The sequence below is a fragment of the Abrus precatorius genome, unplaced genomic scaffold (assembly GCF_003935025.1).
Source record: "Abrus precatorius isolate BTA unplaced genomic scaffold, Abrus_2018 Scaffold10, whole genome shotgun sequence".
Lineage (NCBI taxonomy): Eukaryota > Viridiplantae > Streptophyta > Magnoliopsida > Fabales > Fabaceae > Abrus > Abrus precatorius.
Window position 1 is genome coordinate 8,463,265 of NW_020874292.1, and position 19,073 is coordinate 8,482,337.

General features: G+C 27.4%; 1 protein-coding gene across 1 annotated transcript; it reads right to left on the reverse strand.

The window, feature by feature from the left end:
* Window positions 1-5,990: 5,990 nt before the first annotated feature.
* Window positions 5,991-7,203, reverse strand: LOC113853041 (ethylene-responsive transcription factor CRF3-like). Its single transcript, XM_027483482.1, has one exon. It carries the CDS (start codon window positions 7,044-7,046, stop codon window positions 5,991-5,993), a length of 1,056 nt encoding a protein of 351 aa, XP_027339283.1. The 5' UTR covers window positions 7,047-7,203.
* Window positions 7,204-19,073: the final 11,870 nt, after the last annotated feature.

The window sequence follows — 19,073 nt, forward strand, 5'->3', positions numbered from 1 at the left end:
TAGTATGGTGAATGTTTTTAATCTATGACACAATAACATAATTAGGTAGCATTTAAATATTTATATGAAAAAATCATTTTGTGCTATCTTGTTTTGAATATGCAAGTTCAAAACTTTGAAAATATATTATTTTATATTTAGAGGGAAAAAATTATCAAAGAGAGATGAAACTTACTAACATAAATCTTATTATTTCATATAATAGTATTAGCATACTAGTGTCATTACATATTATTTTTTTATTTTTAATTATTTTAATTTCTTATGCATAAAGTAATTAATTTTATATTACAAATAAAAATAATTTTCACAGAAAGTGTAGAGTTGTAAGAGAGTATCACAATTTGTTATATGCACTTTTTTAAATTAAAACTGTTTAAAAATAATATGTGAATTACATTCTTCCTCATTGTTATGATTTTACCTTTTATTTACTTTGTATTAATTTCATTCTAAATATTTTTTTAAATTTTTTATTATTTTATATAAAAATTTAATTTTTTTAACTTCTATATTTATAAAAAAATTATTACTTTATATAAACTTTCAAAAATTTTATAAAAAGTTTTCAAAGTTTTCTTATACTTAATATACTATTTTTATTATTTTAAAATAAATTATATTTTAAAAATATTATAATTTTATTATATCTTTATCATGTTGATACATATTATTTATAGTTATAAGTTAAGTTAAAACACTTTTTTAAAAATTAATATTTCAAATAATTTTATTATAAAAACTTGTGCGTACTACTAACCAGTTACATATATTCCTTGATAATCTTTATTTCTCTTAATATAGAAATAATAAAAGAGAAAAAGGTAATATGATTCAATTTTTAGAAAAAGCAAAGTAATATTAGATGGGTAAAGTGTGAAAAAAGATTCTGTTATCAAAAATCTTATTTTATATAAAATTATTAAAATGTGAAAAAAGGAAAAATGTAATATAATTAATGTACTCGTGTGGCACCTTAACCCCACTTTACTGAGTAGTGGGCAATGTTGATACAATATAAATAGAAGAACCTGCAGGTGGGCATTTCCAGAGATGTCACATGCCATGGGACACTCATGCAAAGCAATCACATAAGTACGCATATATATATATATATATATATATATATATATATATATATATATATATGCATGATACATAGACAGCCCGATTTTTCCTTTTACCAACCGGCAATCACCACAGAAAAATAGCCCAGCTTCTCAATAACCAACCACAATGGTGGAAAAGAGCTTTTGATCGATTATGTCCACATACTCAGCTTCATGTAAATTTGACCACCTATTCTAAAGCAATGCCTTTTACAGTGTGTATCGCCCCATGGAGCCCATTTCGCAACTTCATCAAATGGCCTAAAAGATTATTACATCAAATTAATTAAACATGTTGAATTAATTAACAGCTTAACACATCAACTTGAAAACACAATTATGATAATGGATTCTTCATGGGAGAAAATATATAGACAGATATTTCTGAGCTTCAGGTGAGTGAGTGAGTGGAGTAACTGATAGAGCGCGTGAGGCTAATCATAATGCCAATTTGAATTGTACCATCCATGAAGAGAACAAAATGGAATTTTAATCTTGCTTCCGAGTTGCGACATAATCATTCTCTGGAGCTTATCCCATATTCCCTTTTTTCTATTGATTCTGTTCTTTCTATCCTTATCTCTCTCCCTCTATATACACACACACATGTTAAGGAGTAATAGTTAAGCAATTAAGTTCTTTTATATATGCTCACAATCTCACGAGACATGGCCTCTCTCCCACCACGCATAGCACTGTACCCATGACATAGATAGTTAGATACTACTTCTTTCCTATGGCAGCATCGCCACAACATGTATTAAGCTTTGTCAAATGTCAATTAATGCAAATTGCGTAAAGGATATTTCCTGCAAAGAGAGAAAGGATTCCTCATACGTGCTCAAGAAAAGGGAAATGCTTTAACACTTATTTTTCAGGAAGAAAGTTCATTTAAAAGCATACAACCAGATATGCAATGGTAATTTCGAGGGTGAAAGAAATACTGTACATACATACATGTTCTGATGATTAAATTCAAATCATCATATAAATGTTCGACTTAGGCAGAGGAATTAAATAATGTAATTTGTTTTTTTTTCTTTGAGAACACATTTATTAAATTAGGTGTCACTTCCTTGATTTGTCACGAGCCATTATCTTTTATCTTTACTGGAAAATATAATGCTTCAAAGGAAAACTCTGAAAAAAAAACTAAAATTGTTTAAATATGTCTATGTTAATTGGATGTTTTTACTTTAACGTTGTATCTAAAAAACAATATATATGAAAATATGAAATTTTTAAAAAATTACAAAAAAATTTGGTGAGATATAAAGATCTAGAGGTGAAACAGCTTAAAAAATTATTTGGAGATTATCAAAAAATTATTAAAAATTTTAATTTATAGAAATTAGTATTGATGATTTTTTTAAAAAAATACCAAAGATCTGCAATAACAATTTTTACTCTTAAAGTTTTTTTTTTATATTTCCATCTTTTTTTTAAAAAAAATTCATATGTCGGTATTTTTCATATAAAAAAGCCACATTAATTAGAATTTTCTATTTTAAAAAAGTTTTCACTCATGATAACTGTATGATAATCGAAAAACTGTTAAATAATATTAAAGTATATTAGCATTTAAATAAACTATCCGTTATAAATAATTTAAAACTTTTTTGTTTCATTGTAATTTTTTTATTTTAATTAGTCAAAATACTAATACATACAAAATTTTAAACGATAATAGATAATTGTTAGCTTTGTGCTACGGTATTTCAAGAAAGTTGTTCTGTCTCTGTCCTTTTTATACGGGCGCAGGTATCATTCTTCTGCTCTAAAGTACTTTTTCCTTTCTAATCAAATACAACCTTAAAATATATAGGCATTTTTTATTAAAAATCTGTTTTTGTTTAATGAAGTGAATATGTATATATATATATATATATATATATATATATATGCAAACGAAACAATTCAATCCCTCATAGGAACAGTAGATAGATACTAGGAATCTTCAATTGTGTCAATCTAAACTTCCTCTTTTGTCTTGTACTCAAGCAAGTTTCCCCCTGCATGTACAAGTAGTTTCTCAGCTTTTTCTTACGAGAAAAATACTTTATATTTCACATTGTAATTTATATTTTTTTTCTTCAAAATCTTTGCATTGCTACTTTTAGACAACATTCAAGTTGAGAATTGATCTACTCCTATAAATATTAACGTTTTTTTTTAATTTATTTTAACATATCTTATTTGAACTGGAATTATTTTTTTTTCCATTGTACCAGAATAACCTCAAATTAAATATAACCATAAAAAATGACAATTTTTTTTCCTATTAAGTGTTTGTTTATTTTTCAAGTATAGAGCCAAAGTCGATTTCTGAAAATCAGAATCAATAGTTAAAAATAAAATTACAATTTTTTAAATGCGAAAAGTGAAATCGATTATTTTTATATATGAGTGAATTTAATTCTAGCGAGCTTTTAACGGTAAAATAAACAGAGCTTAAATTTTAATGTAATTGCAAATTTTATTTTAAATATTAAGATATTAGTATATTACCTTCTATACATGTTTATCATTAAATTATTGTTTAAAGATTGAATATTATTATATTAAATTTTAATTCTTATTAATTAATTTCTTAAAATATAAAAATATGTACAAATTTAATGATCGTTTAATATTTACAAATTTAATTTAATTTAATAGAATGAAAAAATGAATGTAATTTAATATTTGAAAAATCATTTGGATCGTGTAATTTTATAAATACAGAAATATTCTATTATTTGGAGTAGCTTTTGCGTCATATCAGTTAGATTCGTCTTTCATATTGTGTCATATCAATTGGTCAGAAATTCAAAAAGAAGAAGAAAATTATAGGATTCATCTCTCCATCATTCTTTGGACAGCTGTTTAACTGACTTTTCAACCCCATTTTTGCATTTTTTATCGGTTGACCAAAAGAAAGTTATAAAAAAAAGGAATGAACAAGTTCTTTGAAACACTCCACGTAATTTTGAAGAGAAAAAATCCGTTAATTTACTTCTCTATATTAAATTTAAAATTTATTTTAGATGAAAATATTTTTTTGATTATTATATATTTTTATTCTGTTATTAATTATTTATATTAAATATATAGTTTTTAAATTTAAATTTAATTTTACATTTTATAATTTATTTTTTAACTATACATTATTTAATGTAATAAATTATTCATTATTGTTAATAATATTTTTTATTTTTAAAAAATTAAACAATATATTTATTTTTTTCTTAAATATTTATTTTAATAATACATAATCAATATGAAGTAATAGCATGACGAGGAAATCAATTTACACCATTTAGTATTGTAGTAAAAAAAAACGTACTTGTAACCATTATCATTAAAACGTACATGTTTGAAATCAATTCTAAAAATTGATATCAATGTTTTCTAATTTGTAATTATCATCAAAACATAATTTTACTAAATTTTTTAATTAGATATAATATATCAATATTTAAAATTTAAATTAAACTTAATTAAATCCAGGCAAGAGTATTTAGAAGGATAAAAAATTACAAATAAAAAATTAATATTTAATGCAGAAAAAACTAAATGAATTAATTAAATAAAAAGAACCTATAAAAATCCTCTCAATTGAAAATAAATATCTAGATTTATAACATAAGGATAGATAGACAAGCTCACAAGTGAGAAATTTTATATTAAAAGAAAAAAATAACTAAATATCCATTTTTGAAATAATTTAAAGCCTTCGATTGTAAAATCTTATCAAATTGGTAATATTGCCGCCTTTTATGAACCCAAAATGAATTATTTTTTTTATCATATTGAATTTGGTGAATGCAGTTTTCTTATTTATTTAAGTTTTTTTGGAAATTTATTTTTTCGTTAATATGAGAAATGGTAATAATTATATTTTATTTCGGGACTATTAATTAGGGGTCCACCCTTAAGTTACTTACAAAAGGAAGAGAAAGTGAGGTAAAATATAACTTAATTTGGAGGCCGGAAATGAATGTTAATTAGCTCTTAATTATTTGACATTTTAACTGACAGGCACAGTAAATGGAAAACGGTGGATTTTGAGTGGTTGATATTCTTATGTTTTTTTCTTGGGAGTGAAGTTTAACGAGTCTCGTGCAGTGGAAAAGTCTAATCCCGACAATTGATACACTCTTAATCAGTTCACCTTTTGATGTACACACTACATATACACACACACTCCTTTCTCTCTAGACTTTTTTCTTTGCGGCATGGCACTTACATTGCCCCTAAAGACCCAAAGATTTTATGTTCGCCCCGCGTGCGCTACTAACGTTTTAAACATTCTGTTTTTCAAAACAACATTAGACAAAATCAATTAATTAAAGTCAAGTCTCAAATTCACATTATCACATAAAAAAACAACTGGTATCTCTCTGCCCCTCACCGCACCCAACCGACTGACCGGCCAAAACCGCAATCAGCGCCCCTTCACCCTTCCGTCAATTCATATCACATTTCTTAATTTCCTCAACAAAAATGCAAATTAACTTGCTCAACCTCCTCTTTAAGCATGGTGAAGAACATCAAATTGGAGACAACCCCATTACACATGGATTAACATTTGGACAAATTTACATTACATTCTCAACTCTCCACTCGCAACTCTCAAGTCTCAACCACCCTAACTTATTAGGCAAAGGGTATTACAAGTAAAATTTAAACAAAACTTCACGCTTAACTCTTAACTCATCCCCGTTAGCTATTTGTAACGGAGTATCTAAAACAAATAAATAAATATGCAAATAAAACTAAAAATATATATAATTTTTTTGAAAAGACTTAATTTATTTATTTGATCTGCCACCGGGACCAAAATCTGCCGTGGAGGGCAACAACGACGGCAATTGGCAAAAGCTGCGACGATTGGTAGGCTCAGAGAGCCACCAAAGGATCGGAGCCTAACAAAATATCTTGGAAGTAATCGTCCACCTGGCACAACGTCGATGGAGAACAGGCTTTGTCGAAATCTATGAGGGAATCGGCCAGAACAATGTTGTCACTGAAATCTTCGTCTAAATAAAGCGGACTTGTTTCGCCCAACATCTGAGGCGCTTCATCTCCGAACAAAAGAGGGTACTCTGGGGCTTGGAAATTGAAAAGATCGTCACACGCAGGCATTTCCAGAGGGAAAAACTCCCCAGTCTCATCGAAGAGACTCGTCTCACCTTGGCACTCTCTGAACACTTCCCACGTTTCCTCCGCTTCGCTCGTTTCCTCCGGCTCCACCGGTTTCTGGGATTCCGTTGTCTCCTCGCTCGAGTTGCTCCGGAATTGGAGCACCGAAGTGGGAGAGGAAAGGTTGTGACACTGCTCGTCACCGGAATCGTAACCGGACGCCGAAGCTTCCGCGGTGACCTCGACTTTCATTTCTGGCTTTTGCTCGGAAACAGCCTCCTCCGGCGATGATTTTTCCCTCTGCGGCGGCGTGATGAAGTTTGTTAAAGCGTCAGGGCCACGAAGCTTGATAGCGGCATTGTCGTATACCATGGCGGCTTCTTCTGCAGTGTCGTAGGTGCCCAACCAGAGGCGCACCCTCCTCGACGGATCTCGAATCTCCGCCGCCCATTTTCCCCAGGGTCTCTGGCGAACGCCGCGGAACTTCCTCCCATTGGTGGCGGCGAGGGCCTTGGCAGGGCGCCGGGAGGAAGAGGAATCTCCGGCGGGTCTCTTACGAGGGGCAGCGGCGGAGTTTTTGGCGGCGGTTTCGATTTCAATCTGATTGACGTAGCGCTTCATTCTGTGGCGGAGGAAGCAGTGTGATTCTTCGTCGCTGGAAGAGTCGGTGGCGTCTGGATCAGAGACGGATATCCTGACTACTCTACGTTCTATTGAATTAGTTAGAGTCTTCTTGGGGGAAAGGAGTTTCTTGACAACGCTGTGATGCACTGTGTGCTTGCATAGGATGCTGGGTTCCATTATGTGTCTCATTCGAATGAGTGTATCGAGGAAACAAATAGGGCCTTCCCTTCACTGGTATTGGAATAAAAGAGAATCGTGAAGGAGAAGGTTGGTGCTTTAGTAATTAGGATAAACACTGAAAGGTTTTTGCTAAAGGTGGGGACTGAAAGGGAAAAGAAAAGAGGAAAGGGAGCAATAAATGTTAAAAACGGAGGGAAGTAGAGACGGTTGTGGGTGATAGGAATAAAGAGAAAAGAAGGGGTTTTGACATGATTGGTGGGGGGAGGGGGGGGAGTATTTGGGACGGTGGTGATTGCTGGTGGCGGAGACTTTCGTTGAAACTTCTAGTGGCCTCCTTGAATGGAAAGGATATCTTGGGATTCAAAGTGAGGAGAGAATAGAAGGCAAAAAAAAAAAAAGTGCAGATTCTGCCCGGGTGAAGGCTACTGCCACTGCTTATGTGTAGTTGAACCGGTAAAGAGCTTAGAAGTAGCAAGGAGCATGGGTTGGGTTCAGTTGCTGAGAACTCCGTAACACTCGAATCGCTCTTTTATAGGATCAAACAGCCGAAACGGGAAATTTTCCAATATCACGCGCTGTTAAATACATATAATGTTTTTTAAAAAAAAGAGAAAAATAATAAAAAAGAGGAGAGAGTAATGTAAGTAGTGAGAAGGCACAAATATGCGGCTCGCCGCATCCATGCGATGTAAACACGTTGGTGATAAGGGATCTGGACCAATGAGACAGCATCTAACGGTGATGAGAAAGGATACGGTACAGTGTTGAGCATTGTGATGTGTGTCACGTGATCCCCAAAATACTCGGCTCTTTAGCATTAATCGGTCAAATTGGTTTGACTAAAGGAAACGATATTTTTTGTAATTCTCCTTTTTTGGGTTCTGTTATGGGAAATGAATGAATGGGGGGGTAATTTGGTAATGTGAAGCTGATGAACGGAAAAGAAAAGGCTGGGTGGCGACGGGTGGGTGAGTCATGTGTATGTGTGGGTCAATAACTTTTTTTGGCAGTGACTAAATGGTTTTATTTAATTTTATTTTTCCTTTGTTGGGAAATGATTATTATATTTAACTTTTTACAGCTAGAGGTAGAACTTAACGTGGCGGGCAACCTAGAAATCGCGGCCATTTACAATTCCATTCTGTACGTCTCTGGGGTTTTTCTGCTCACTGTTACTTCCACACGAGCCAACTCTACGCGCCATGTAACTCGTACTATGCACACTCTTTACTGGAAAGTGGGAGGATTGTGTGGGCCTTCAACACCAACATTTTTTCTTTTTTTCTCTTTTAATAAAAATAATATTAAATGCACTTTCAATGAACTTTAAAATATAAAAGTACTTTTTAATTAAAAATAAACTTTCTACACAAACTATTCAGAATAACTTTTACATATAATGGGAACAAAGTAAATCAAATACTGTCCAAGTTTAAAGTACACTGAAAATAAAATAAAATCTTGAGCTAGAGGACTACTACCCTCACAAGGATGCTACTCATGAATGCAAACTCTAATTATGTACCGCTGAGTGCGTAAATTTTGCTAATCAATCTCCTTTCATATAGCGTGTATTTGAATTAAAATTTGCAAGCTTAATTTAAAATGGTTTACTTTCACAAGCTTGATATTTGGTTAAAAATAATTGTGTAATGATGTATTTTATGTATGGATATTTTGATATAGAAATTAATGAAAAATAAATGCTACTCGGATGATTTATTATTATTTTTTATTCTTATATTTAATCTTGTAATATTAAAAATTTATTTTTTTTAGTTTTTAATTTATCATTTATATCTCTTATTTAATGTTTTGATCCTTCGTATTTCTTTCTTTCTCTTGATAGAGGCTTAATGACAAATTGATAATCAATGTCATCTTGAAACTTTAAGAAGACAAATAAATAAATAAAATTTTAAATGATAAATGAAAACGGAGGTAATATAATTTTAAATCATTTGTGAATGTATAATTATTGAAAAGAGTATCAGTTTTATATTATAATAATATGATAATTTTCTTTATATTTCATTTAGTTATATTATATTTAAAATAAATCTATTTTAACTTTTTTAATTAATAAATTTCTTTAAAAGTTCATGTTTCAAATAAATATTTATATAAAATAATTATTTTATTAAAAAAAATTATTTAAAACCATAACAATTTTTTATTAATTTTAAAAAGTTGATGTTAATAAACACGTAATTCTTAATTTCTTATATATACGGTTGTGTCAAATCCAACAAAGGTTTGATGCATTAAAAGTAGACTTGGGATGAAAGTATAATGAAAATTACAGAGGGGACAGAGATACATTGGGAAAATGATATTAGTAGATCATAAACTGCCAACATCTAAACATAAAAGTGAAAGTACTTGCTTTAAATTAATTGCAAGCTTTAAGGGAGAATTCAGTTTTAAGAATGATTTAACGAGAAACCATACAATTATAAAATAAACAATAACTTTTAACCTTATCAACTGCAACTGCGAGTTCAAAATGCTGCTTGATTCTAATAATAATAATAACAAAAAGGAGAAAATGTAAGACGCAACATAAATTTTAAAAAATTAAACAATATTTTATTTAATTTATAAGGAGAGAAAAAGAAAAATATTATATTTAAAATAATTATATAGATATTAAATTAAAATTAATTTTGATTAAATAATTTAAAAAATTATTTCCTTCTTCCTTTCACTTTACTCTAATAAAGTGAAAAGCATGAAATTTTAAAATTATCTTACTTGCGTTTAACTGAACATGCATTTAGTGGTAGATTAAGAAAATAAAATGTAATATATTTTTTCAATTTAACCATTGAATTATAACTATTTGTTAGTTTAATTTGTATCAGATCTAGTTAAAAATAAATAATTTCAAAAAGACTAAAAAATATATATTTTTATATATTTTAAAAGTGTATATTATGTTATTTTAATGTATGAAAATAAATTATACAAAATTAAATTAATCTAAAATTTTGCAAATATAATATATATATAATTAAAATATTAAATTTAATGGTTAATTTTTAAATTCAATTATTTAATAAAAATTATTAAATTGTGTACAAATATGTATATTTTACACAAATATAATTTGATCTTTTTTTTATATTAATAATAATTTATTTTTCATTTTGAAAATTTTAAATCACTCCATAATTCTTTTTTAATGTAAAAAGTCTTTAATGTATCCTTTTAGATAACCACCTATTTGACTTAATGATAACATTAAGCTTAGAGTTAAAATACATGTAATCGATTCATGTTGATGCAAAAGTTTAGTCTTATAGCATATATTGAATGTATATATACTTGATAACTAGTGTGATTTTAAACTCACAATAATAAGATAACAAAAATTTCTCTTTATAAATATATTCTTTCTCTCATGAAAAAGAAAAGAAGGTAAATGTTAACTAATAATTTTTTTAAAAAAAATACTATTAATATGATTTAAATATTTATTTATTTATTTTTAATTAATATCTTTAGAGTACAGTTAAAAAATTAAATAAGAAATAAAAAATAAATTAAAAAAATTGTGTGAAAGGGCATGTACCTTCTATTGGGATGATTAAGCCCAGATACTTAGAAAAGTAATGGAAATAGTTGCATAAATGGATATGAGAAAAAGGCACCACCTCAGAGTGATATGTTGAAAATGGAGCCAATGATTGGAGAATTACTCTAGTATTACATTTGCATTTTGGCATTTAATGTTAGCATTGACGACATACCTTGAGTGTTAGTTACAATATAGAAATTCTAGAGTCAATTAACATTATTAATAAACGTCTATCCAATTAACACTTCTATTTACTTTATTCTTAGTCATTTCTAGATTTGCAAATTTGTTGGAAATTGATGTATAAATAGAACAAGGAAATAAGAATTGTTATGTTTCGCTCTCAAATATCAAATGCCAGTGGTATGGGTAAGAGGGTACGTAATATTTGGGTTTGATTAGTTTCAGCGTCAAAACTCAGAACTGAATTAACTTAAAACTATTGATAGGATGAATCAATTCCTTCCTTAAGGCCTACTGTGATTCTACCATATATTGATTTATATGTATGTGTATATTATTAAATACAATCTTTGTCTTAACTAATTTACTAACCAGTTTAATATCTTGATTTATTTGTAAGTGTATATTATAAAAAATATCCTACGATAATCTATTAGGAAAATAATCCCGATCAACAATTTAGATATTTTGATAATTTTAAATCGCTAATCAGTGAGTTAAAAATATTTGACTTTTGGAATTTGTAATAGAGTAAAACTTTAAATTTTTTAGGGTGGCAAGTGTAGAGTAAAATTTATACTTATTTTGTGGTTAAAAATTGTTGATTAATTGACTACGTTTAAGTGTTTTATATATTTGATTGTATTAGTGAATATGGATTAAGTTATAATTGAATATAAATGATTTCTTTTAAAGATATTAGACAATTATATTAAAGGAGAGAATTTGTCTTTTGACTATGAGTTTCTAATATACTAAAACTGAAAATTATAAAGGTAAAAAGTTATAAATAAACATAAAAAGACAGTTAATAAGTGTAAAAACTAAAATTATAAATAAAAAGACTATTAATAAAAATAAAATACAAGAAAGTAAATGAAAAGTAAAAATAAAGATAAGTTGTTTTGATTGATTGATTAGGCTCTCCTGTATACTATGTATAAATGCAAATTATATATTATGTACAAAACATTTATTTAACTTAAAAAGTTGTTAGTCATGTTTCTAATCAACTACTTTACGTGTATAGAGTGTTAGAATTCCATATTCTACTAACTTTCTTTGTTAATAGATAAAATTGCTTTGAGTAAGTTAATATGCATATGTCCAATGTATTATCCTGAATGTTATCTTAATAAAACATAATTAGAAATTTACTCCTTAACTAATTGTTGAGCTGAGTGGTCTGTAAATTAAAAGGTTGAAATTTTAAGATAAATTTGTGTTAACTCTTCATATTTTCAGTAAGTATAAAACGTGTTATATAGAGTCTCAAAATATGTCAAGGTTTATAAAGAGCTCAAAAACTTCTTATTTCTAAAAATTTGGGAGCAATTATTATATTATCCTATATGAATATGAAATATGTGTTTACCTTTAAAGGGATGATCACTAACTACATTTTTACTTCCTAAATAGTTAACTTTCATATTTAAAATAATAAATAAAAATTTAAAGTATTGCATAAGCTAAAAATTTGCTCCCGCTTTATGAACATGTTAGCAATCATGAAGAAGTAAAAGTTTACTTGTTAAAAAAAACAACCTTGTAAATATTAAAATGAATAACTATTTTTATAAAAAAAATTAAAAAATTATAAATATAAAGAATTATAAAATTATAAAATTGTGTTAGAAGTTTGTAACATAGACCGAAGAGATTGAAATTTGTTAAAATTATAAAATTAAGAAATTATAAATATAAAAAAATAATAAAATAATAAAATTATGTTAGAAGTTTGTAAACATAGACTGAACAGGTTAAAATTTCTTAAAATTGTACATTATTCATTTTGTGATTTTTTCCCCTCTTATTTTCTTCTTATGTAAGTATTTTTAGAGATAAAGCAAGCTCACGACTCTATCTTTTTTCCTGAGTTTTGGGAGGCATGAGTATTACAAAGAGAAACAATTAAAACGATAATATCATTCATTTTGCAAGTTAAAGAAGAAGAATTTCTTCATCAAGTTGAAGAAAAGTTTTATTGGTTAATAAATTTTTGTCACATGGGAGGATTGTAGCAAATTGCATTTGACAAAGTGTAAAAATACGAAACTTTAAATGAATTGAAAATATGTTGGGTAGGTCTATTCATTCTAATTTCACATTCAAAATCTTACAAAATAAAAAAGGAAAAAAGTATTATAAATATTAAGATTTCTTACAAAATTTTCACCACATACAGGATACTTAAGTAGTTGTACATCATGTGAATATTTGTAGTTTTATTCGTACAAAAATTATATGAGAGAGTTTACAATTTTATTCATGTAAAATTTGTACATAAAAATGTTAGCAATTTTATTAAAAAAATATAAAATAGTATAAATATATTAGAAATTAATTGACGTATATAAACACAATAAACTTCTATTTCTTCCAAATATCTAGCTAAGTACTTCACATCCATATGTGAAATATTTAGTATAACGTTTGGTAATTTTATCTTTTCGTACTTAAATGTATACATTTTTTAGTGATAAGAAACTTAGATGGCTCTTACCTCTTTCTGAGTTTTGGCCAGGGCGAGCATAAATAAAAGAGAACCAATTAATGTTGTGGTGTCAATGATTTTCAAAGTTAAAGAAAAGTAACTTCTTCTTCAAGTCGAAGAAAAATCGTATTGGTTAATGAATTTTATATTAAAGAGGGATTATAGTAAATTGTAATTGACAAAGTGTAAAAATACAAGACCTTAAATGAAATAATGATATGTTGGGTTAAAGTAGACTCATTCGTTCTAGTTTCACATTTAAAAAAATAAAATATAATAAAAGTGTGAAAAAATATCATAAATATGAAAGTTTATTATGAGTTTGTTTTTTCACAATAACATGTAGTATTTGTATTTAGTACTTAAATAGTTGTATTTTAGTTGATAATTTACAATTTTATCTCTTCAAAAATTATAGAAGATATAATTTACAATTTTATCCAATACAAAATTATAAAATCGTATTGTTATATTAACAATTCATTAATCAGTTCTTAGGGCTGAGATTAATCATTCACAAATAAAAATTTTTTATAAAAAAAACATACAACTAATTGTTTTGAAGTTATAAAAATGTAATAAATATTTATTTTTAATAATTTTTTTTTATTATTAGCTGTTTATCTTTAATCTTAAGAGTTAAGGTTAATAAAACTCTATTTAATGTATGTATTTGTTTTCTTATATAACTGATTGTCAGGATAGAAAACCTAAAAGACTTCTCTCTGTTGCAAATACCTAACTAATTATTTGATAAGCACACACACATGAAATATTTAGTATAACATTTTAATTTTTTCATTTCTATCTTTCTCTCTGTCCATATTCTAACAGGAGTGCTTAAAACATATACTTTATACTTTGTAACACTTTTTTTATTAATTAAATAAAATTTATTAAATACTATACAAATATGAGTTGAACTCAACAATTAGAAATTAAACAGTTAAACTCACATATTTTATTATTTAAATAAATTTTAATTAATAATAAAAAGTATGTTTAAAATAATATGCTAAAATGTTACCTAATAATATCTCAAGATATTTTCAACAAACATTTTATTATGTCTAGTTTATTTATAAATATTTATTTATTTAAAATTGCTCCACCTTTTTAACAAAAAATAGAGTTAATTGAATTTAAATTTTTTTTATTTGTACTTATAAAAATGTTACCTAATTTATTTTATTTTATATTTTTAAATATTTTATAACAAATGGTGAAACATTAATCTTTTAATGTAACAAAAGGTTGGTAAAAAAAATAAAATAAAATCATTCATGCAAGAACTTCGTGACTTAACTATGTACTGTGTGTTCATGGAAAAGAGGTTGTGATGGTTTTAAAACAGTAAAGTGAGCATTTGAACAATAAACTAATATTTTTAATTTATATGTAATAATAAAAATTTTCTATTATAATTATCACGTGATTTATTAACATTTTGTTGTTATTTTAAAAAAATTGCAATGAGAACCATTATTTTAAAAAAAATAATTTTCTTATATATATATATATAATATGTAAATAAAAGTATATATTAAAATAACATCCGTCTAGTATTTTTGTTTAGATATATTTTTAAAAAAAATTGATTTAGTGGCTTACATGACTATGTTTTTGCCTTACCTGATGTTTGTTTGAAAACTCCAAAAAACTAGGAAAATACCTGCCAGTTTAATTCAAAAGAAAAATTAAATTAGAGATTACATTCACCTTACTAAGTTTATAATAACAAATTTATGGTGAAAGATAAAATACATTAAGAATAGGCAAATATTCCTCTAAAAAAGAAAATAGAAATTAAAGCTCATTATGTTAATTCATGGCCATGGGCCAAGACCGGCTCTATGGAAGGGACCCAAAAGTACTTGAACGGCTAAACAGTACATAAAACAACCTAGCCGACTGTTTCGTTTTATTTTAAGATATAATAATAATAATAATAAAGTATTGGAACTTGTAAAGTGTGGAGTAAATGCTTATGATCTGCCTTCTCACAATCACACACGGCTTTATGTGTCACATCTTCATTGGTTGCTATGCTTTTCTCCATAAGAATTAGACACATTTCTAAAATAAAAAATAAATGCTAATTTATTTCTGTTAAAAATAGAGGGACTGCTTTGCCGTTTTGGAATTGATAGGCCGTTTTGGTTTATGCGGCATCCGTTGTGGTTAGATACTTGTGCTGTTCTAAGATCCAACGTTCATTCTTTTCTTTTTTTTCCCTTATCTTTGCTGGCGCGTTTTCGCGCCAAGGGTGTCTAAGATTAACAGATTATGTGTAGCCAAACATGTATGCATATTAAAAAATGGATTTAATTCAAAAATATTAATTAAAGTTTAAATAGTTGTATACGTTATTATTTATTATGTACATATATATTAAATTACAAGTTCAATTATTGACTGTTTAATTAATAATTATAACCTTTTAATGCATTGAAGAATATCACATAGTTTAGAAAAATTGAGCATGCTTGTGGGTGGACAGAGAAGTATATATGTACGCGTGTACCTCTCCAAGGGAAAACTGAAAGAACTATGGTTATATTTATCACACATTTAACTTAGAGGAGTGTTTAAAAAGTAATTTCAAACTAAAAGGAGGATGGGGAGCTAATTACGGTATGCTGGTCTGCCACTGGCAATTGCTGGTGTTTACCAATATTTATTTGCTCTTGGAACTACAAATATATATCTTAGTAGCCCATAATGCATGCAGAGTGGGTGAGATATACGCTTGGTACGGGTGCTTTATTTGTTGTGTGCATGGGGTTATTTCACATACGTACTATTTAGCTAAATTTGGTGGAGCTAATTAATTAAGAATGACCTGTCCTTTCCCTCATTGTATACCTATACATATTGGTTTACTTGTTCACACACATATACGAATAAAAAATTACATATAATGTCTACGATGTTTTTACATTGAGAGGAAAAATATTTTTCAGTGACAAATTTAGAAAATACTCCAATAATAAAGCATTTAATAACAACTCCAATTTGATGATTATATTAGTTGGTATCCGAGTATATATATATAGACACACTTCTGTTGTATAAATTTTAGTCATAAATCGAGTTAGGACATCCAATGTTGTGTAATTAATATGTGATACAAGAAAACAAAAAATTTAGCATAGGACAACGGACGCTTTGTATGCTTGGCATCAATGATAGGGATAAAGAGGTATCCAATACAACTTGTTTTGGACAAGTGGATCGATACATTGATATTTATCAAAAAGTATTCCGACAAAAGGATTTTTGCTAATTTCGTACCTTGTAAGGCTCTTTCTATATATCTCTAGTGTTTCAACAACACACGATAAAGCTAGCGTTACTTTTTCTCTTTAACTGAGTTGGTATAAAAGGAAAAATACAAGAAGAAACTTGATTATGGAATGCGAAAAATTAATTTAAAAGTTTGGAGGTTTTGAGAATGACCGTTTACGTTGATCACATAAAACTAAGTACAAGGTTGAAATGATGTTGTGTTTGTGTATGTTTTTGAAAGATCCCATGAAATAGGAGAGCTAACGCAAGGCAGCAATACACACATATATGGATCATCAAAGACAAAAGCAGTGTTAAGAGCAATCCTTGGAAAGTGGTCCTATACGTCTCTCCCCTCAATCTCATTGACATTGAGCCAAGTGAAACAAAGCTTTTGGCCAAGGCAGACACACAGCCTAGAACACCGAATTCGACAAATCACTGAGCGGGCTGTGCGCCCAACTTGTTTTATATTAAAATTCAAAGAACGTCGTCGTTCTCTTGCCTCTTCTCCACAGCTGGTTACTCTTATCACGTTCTTACTATTTATTTTTTTGACTTAATATTTTAGTAACAAGATATGGGTACTAGTCAATGAGCATAAAGTCCAAGATCCTGAATATTGGAATTTTTAAAATTTGAGTGAGTAATTGAAGAGTGTTAATTATAGAGGGTTTATGAGATTAAGTATTTGCTTGTGTGTCCGTACGCAGATTCGATGCCCTTGATTTGAGTGTGACCGGCACATCACGCTCCTTTGGGTTCAGTAAATTCAACGCTACAAACTTCTGCAAGTTGAGCATACCCCCCCCCCCCCCCCCCCCCTTCCTCTCTTGCATCCATTTGCATGTCCATATATAAATTTGGCTTGGTTTAAATATGTTATTGCTTATATATATATATATATATATATATATATATATATGATTTTTATTTTAGTTTTTTTAAAATATAATTTTTTATGAATAACGTAACTAATTAAAATATTTTAACATGTTAATTTTTTGTCACAATTAAATTTTGAAAATTACAATATTTTCAATTTAAATAAAAATAAAAATATTCTTGAAAGTGAAAATAAATGTTGTCTAAAGTTTAAACAACTATTTTAATAGCATTAGTAAGTGTTGCTTAAGTTATTATTATCTATTGCTAACTGTAAAACTTTTACTTAAACATAATAAATAATAATTTTTTTAGACATTAGATATGAAAAATTAGTAAGTTTTCGTTATGTCTAAAAAATTGTTATTTGTTATAAGTTTTGGTAATGATTTTTTCGTTGAGTAAGAAAAATGTTGTCTAAATCTAATTTAATGATGCAGTGAAACTATAAATTGAAGATTAAAATTTTACAAAAATAAACTAACTAAGAATGTAGTTAAATCTTTTAGTTTTTGCTATTTTTTCTTTGTAATTTTTCTCTTGTTTTTTCATATTTCGTTTACTATATTATTCTTTTTTATGAATATTTTGATTTTATATTATTTTTTTAAATTTCATTTTCCATAAAACATATTCATTCTTCTCTTTTCAACGGAGGTAGCCTTCCATTTGTAAACTTAGATCCCAAAAAAGCAAAATTAGTTAAGTTATTACTGGCCTTATTAATTTGCACGATCACCTTGTGTTGTTTGGTTAGTTTTTCATTAAAATAATGTTGTTTGTACGCTATATATTAAAATAAAAAACTTATTTCATTACTCTATAATTTATGCTTTTTTGTTCAATCATTAATCATTGTGTAATGTGCGAATAACATTACCAATTTACGTTGTGTAGAATTGGAATTGGAGTGAGATGTATTACACTCACTAAAATAATTAATGTGCTACATCAAGCGTGAAATGTTGGGTAACTTTGTTTTTATTCGTATAACTTTTATCCAATAAAAAAAATTAGTTTAAATAATACAAATTTATATATAGTAATATGATGTATTTTATTAATAAATAATTTTATTGGTAGAAAAAATATATTATCAGTACATCATATTTTTATTATAACATATCATGCTATAACTAATATTATGATATTTATATCAATTTTTTTTTGTTAGCAAGAAATTATATTGACAAAAATAATCTTAAATCTTTTTTATTATATAATATTTTTTTTATAATAATAATATGAGCAAACACAACATAAAAACTAAGGATCAAAATTTAAAAAGAAAAAAAGAAGATGAAAACATGTTTTTCTTGGTTGTGAGCAGCATCAACCACCATATTAATAATTCTTATGTTACTCGAGGAAAATAGTATAACTCTCGTTTTGACAAATTATGTAGACTAAATTGATTAATATTTAAGATATTATATTTTTATGTCAAATAATTGTATAAATTTTATTCCATATAGTTCTTTTATATTTAAGTGATGATATAATAATTATAACTATTAAATAATTTAATATATGATCAGTATAAATATGATGTGTACTAGTGTTTCTCATGTTACTGCAATAAATCCCAAACATAAACTAATGAAAT